The sequence below is a fragment of the Phoenix dactylifera genome, unplaced genomic scaffold (genome assembly GCF_009389715.1).
Source record: "Phoenix dactylifera cultivar Barhee BC4 unplaced genomic scaffold, palm_55x_up_171113_PBpolish2nd_filt_p 000388F, whole genome shotgun sequence".
Taxonomy (NCBI): Eukaryota; Viridiplantae; Streptophyta; class Magnoliopsida; order Arecales; family Arecaceae; genus Phoenix; species Phoenix dactylifera.
This window is the reverse complement of record NW_024067834.1, coordinates 436,559-440,753: the sequence shown is the minus strand read 5'-3', so window position 1 is coordinate 440,753 and position 4,195 is coordinate 436,559. Positions and strand designations below refer to the sequence as shown.

The 4,195-nt window shown below is 42.2% G+C and overlaps 1 protein-coding gene across 2 annotated transcripts; it reads right to left on the bottom strand.

Moving 5' to 3' along the window:
- Positions 1-865: 865 nt before the first annotated feature.
- LOC103700882 (thiosulfate sulfurtransferase 18-like) lies at positions 866-3,351 on the bottom strand. 2 transcript variants are annotated; one of them, XM_008782778.4, is made up of 6 exons: positions 3,168-3,351; positions 2,890-3,075; positions 2,735-2,808; positions 2,590-2,660; positions 2,451-2,504; positions 866-1,445 (listed from the first exon to the last, which is right to left on the bottom strand). In XM_008782778.4, exons 2-6 carry the CDS (start codon positions 3,054-3,056, stop codon positions 1,356-1,358), a joined length of 456 nt encoding a protein of 151 aa, XP_008781000.1. In that variant the 5' UTR covers positions 3,057-3,075; positions 3,168-3,351; the 3' UTR covers positions 866-1,355. The 2 variants fall into 2 exon arrangements, with proteins under 2 accessions (XP_008781000.1, XP_017696745.1); XM_017841256.3 differs by lacking the exon at positions 3,168-3,351 and having other exon boundaries at positions 2,890-3,161.
- Positions 3,352-4,195: the final 844 nt, after the last annotated feature.

Genomic DNA, 4,195 nt, shown 5'->3' with positions numbered 1-4,195 from the left:
TCGGGCCGATTTGTGATTGATGGGCCATTAGCTGGAGGCGGCGTGTTGGCAGGTGCGGCAAGATATGACCCTTGGCAGGTGTGGCAGAATATGACCCTTGACAGCAAGCATGGCTGGGACAACAAAGTGTTGTCCTTGGTTGGCACGTCATGGCATGGCCAACAAGTAATGGTTCATAGAAGGGGGCTGGCTAGGCTGAGGTGTTCGGCCATGTGTGCGAGCGTGGGCGTGCGTGCAGGTATGGCTGCGGGCGAGGTCGGGCAGGCTTGGATGCCGCGACATATGCTTGACAAAGTCGGCTTGGGCCTCTGGCCGAGGTCCGCTGGCTCTTGGCGGGGCTGAAGTCTACCTCTCCGGCCGACTCGGCCAGAATTGGATGACTCCATGCCGGAATGGGATGATCCATTTTGTCTCCCATCAATCTCTTTTTCGTTTTTCTTTCCCTTCTTTTCCTACTTTTTTGTGGAATGCAATTAGATGCATCGGCTATGAAATATCATGGGCATCTTGAGAGCTTTGTAGACTCTGTTCTAAATCAAGCGAGTGCGAATTACTTAATATCTCGTATTTCATGCATGCACTGCATCGAACTCGTGCAAGGGCTGGAACAAACTCTAGAAGGTGTCATGCAGCCTAACGATGAAGTATTTTGATCGTTGTACCGGACATGTTGGATCAAATCCAGCCCTGGTCGAGATCAGAGAAGAGTTCAGGTGGATTGAGATTTGAGAGGATTGCTAATGGGTATATGATCCTTAAATGCACGCATATATAATAATCAAATATAAATTTCTTAGGTAAAAAAAAACATTTGCTGGAGCATTATGAGCTTTAACAATCATGGATTTTAGGTGTGCTAACATGATTGAATTTAATGTGCAAATTCAACTCTGATCTCAGTATCAAAATAATACAAAAATTCCCAGCATTTGGAACAACAACTGGGGCTTAGCATGGCAATTGGACAAACTGTCAAAGATCCTTGCAGTCCCTCATGCACCATAAACATATCTACTTTATCCTAATCAGTGCTACTGAATTCGGATTAGGTTGTATCTTTTGCACGAAAGAATGATTAATTTTTTTTCATGATATCAACTGTTGGAACCCACACATGTCTCAAAGCATTCCAAACTTTTCCTTTCATCCATCGATATAGATCTTGAAGCGGCTACTACATGATCCAACAATCGACATCGACGTCGCAAAAGAAGATGAATCATTCCTTACCATGAAAGATACAACCTGAACACATTAAATTCAAGAATAGCACTATACATATTCTTAGCTGATATTTGTTTCAATATTATTTTATTTCTATAGACGTACATATGTGAATCAACTTAACACGAGCACTACAGCTCTTCTCGAGGTTTCTTCACGGCAAACCCATTCTCTACCCATGCGGCATACCCACCTCCCATGTTCTGAACATGCTTGAAACCCTGCAATTTAATTGAAAACACCACCTCAATTTCATATAAAAAACAAAACCATGCATCTCCACTCCAAAAGAATGGCCATGTCTGCTAGCACCACAGAGCTAAGGGTTGAAAGTAAAGTAACCATTTTTTTTTTCCCTTTCTGGTTCAAGCTGAACCTGATTGTATTCTTTACTAAAATCCACGGCAGTTCTATAGATTTGGCTTAGTTTTCTAGCCAAATTACAAGGTCATTGGATCTATAATAGATTAGAACAGCCATATAGATTAAATTATATATGGTTAGCAGATCAATTTACTCTATAGTGAAGGAGAAAGAGCAACAAGCTTGACCTAGTTTACCTCAGTGTGGAGGTTCTTAGCACAAATTAAGGTATAACAAATGAAAAGGAGAATTACATCAAAAAAAAAAAACAAATTAAAAGGAGATAACCTATAAATGTAGACACAATTTTCTTAGGCTATCTTTTTTTTTTCTTCTTGTTCTCTTTTTTTTTTTAATAAAAAAAAGGGAAGAGGGGGTGAGAAGAATCTCACCTGCTTAGCAACCTTCACTGAGCTCCCTCCCCACTGGAGAGTGTTCGATGCGGGTGGAATATTTTTTACTCATACTCTCTTCATCTGTGGCAGAGCCCCACCTGCTATCTCCGTATGAATACATCACACCAGCACCGCCTAAATAATGGCACGACTTCACCAGATAGGAGGGCATCCGGTCCCCACATTTAATCGACGCCCACGGGTTTCAAATCTGGGCCACTCCGGTTGAAATCAAAGCTCCATTCTCACCGTGCTACTACCTCAGTAATTTAGGCTATCTTTATGGTAGCTTACTCTTCAGATTTTTAGTAATCACATTAAAATACGGTGTCTTTCATCTAGTGGTATAATAAAGTCTAGACATGGCTCTTAGCTTTCTCTGTAACTTCTTATTTATTTCAATGCTTTTGCTTTTATTTCGCTCCTTCATTACCGAAATCTGTAAGAAGAAGGGAAGAAACCACTCACAGCGTCGAGAAGATCCACAGCAGCTTGGAGGGACCGCACTCCGCTTAGACATCCCTATTCAGGAAGAAGGAAAAAAAATTATTTTCACATGAAAGGAGAAAAGGGAAATAAAAGAGAGGAAAAATTGAAGATGAGCTACCACAACTATGTGATCATCCTTATCGCAAACCAACGAGACCTGCTCCACGAACTTGAGATTTTTCTCCTTTCCTGATCCACGTTACCACAATTTCAATGGCATGAAAGAAATCGATTCCAAGGAAAAGAAATTAGCAGAGGCTTACCTTGTGGGGTGAAGAAGAGATAGGGGACGTTTATGGCGTTCTCCAAATGGCCCTTGTTGAACTCCTCGACCGTCCTAATGAATTAGTAAAAACAAATTGAAGATTAGAATAAGGGGGAAGAAGGAAAGGCGAAGGGAGAAGAGAGGAAAGCGCACCTGACGTCCAGGTAGCGGTGGCCGGAGTACACGAGGCGTTTCGCGGCGTGGACGTCCACGGTCGCAATTGCTTCCGAGCTACCAGAAAGAGGCGGCCACAGGAAAAGAAGAAACAAGGCGATAACATTACAAGAACAAAACCATTTCAACGCCCAATGAGAAGCCATGGCCTTCTATTCTTTAAAGCTGGTGAATTAGAGATTAGAAAAAAAATAGAGGGGAAATTGGGAGGGAGAGTGAGGAGAGAAAAAAAGATTAGAGGGAATTAATTTGGTTACCTTAAAATGGGACTCGTCGAGGGATCAAAGTAGAAGGAAGAGGAGGCGAGAATCGGAGGGCGGAGGAGGGAGGGTCTGTGGGTGCCGCCGGTGGTTTTCCAGGCTCTGGTTTTCCTCTCCAACGGCGCCGACGGGGATAGAAAGGTCCCCCGATTCCATATTTCCGTATCATTTTTCTACGAGCAAGAAGGAGAGGTTTTCCCCATACGTGACCTGAAGTGGGAATTGTAACATATCAACTTCCAATTGAACGCGAGGCGCGACATCTGTCCAGTATTTTTCTTGTACGGACGTAATGAGCGATGGCACGCAACACCATTTATATTTTTAAAAATAAAAAAAATAATATAATTTAGAATTATTTCATTCTAAACTTATAATAATTTTAATTTATTTACATAATTTTTTTAATAATAACTTCTGATATTAGTCGTGTTAGAATGATGCTGGTGTTGCATGCAAAATGGCAAAAATTTTGGGCCTAAAAAAGAAGCACTACCACTGACGTGGTAGCTCAGAGAAATTGGCTTTTACTTCCACCCATGTGGTTCGAATTCGAAACGTGCGGGCGCCAATTAAATACGGAGACCGGATGCCTCTTGCTCAGATACGTGGGATGGGAGGGCTTATTGGTCCGTTGATAGCATCAGTGGTGCCGGGTGTGATGTACTCACACAGAGGTTCGAATCGGAGCCTAGAGGAGTAACCAAGCTGGACCACGGATGGGGAGAGTATCAATAAAAACGGCCGGCATGCCCAACACACGGTCAGTTCTACCAACATCGAACATTCTCCTAGCCGGATGGGAGCCGGGTGGAAGTTGCTACGCGGGGGTGAGCTTGTTCCTTCCTTCCCTCCTTGCCTTTTCGCCTAAAAAAAAAAACTCTAAAATTTTAAAAATATTTGAATTATATATATGTATATAATTTTTTAATTAAAAAATTGATATGTATTAATAGAGCACCAGCGAGATAGAGGAAATACATGTAAAATCTTAGTGGTGGCTACGAGACCTGATGCACTTTAGA

Coding starts and splice junctions, on each gene's coding strand:
- LOC103700882 (XM_008782778.4), bottom strand. CDS start 3,056: ATGGCTTCTCATTGGGCGTTGAAATGGTTTTGTTCTTGTAATGTTATC. Junction 2,505..2,589: donor AGGATGATCACATAGTTGTG/GTAGCTCATCTT, acceptor CTTCCTGAATAG/GGATGTCTAAGCGGAGTGCG. Junction 1,446..2,450: donor CTGTGGATCTTCTCGACGCT/GTGAGTGGTTTC, acceptor ATTAAATTGCAG/GGTTTCAAGCATGTTCAGAA.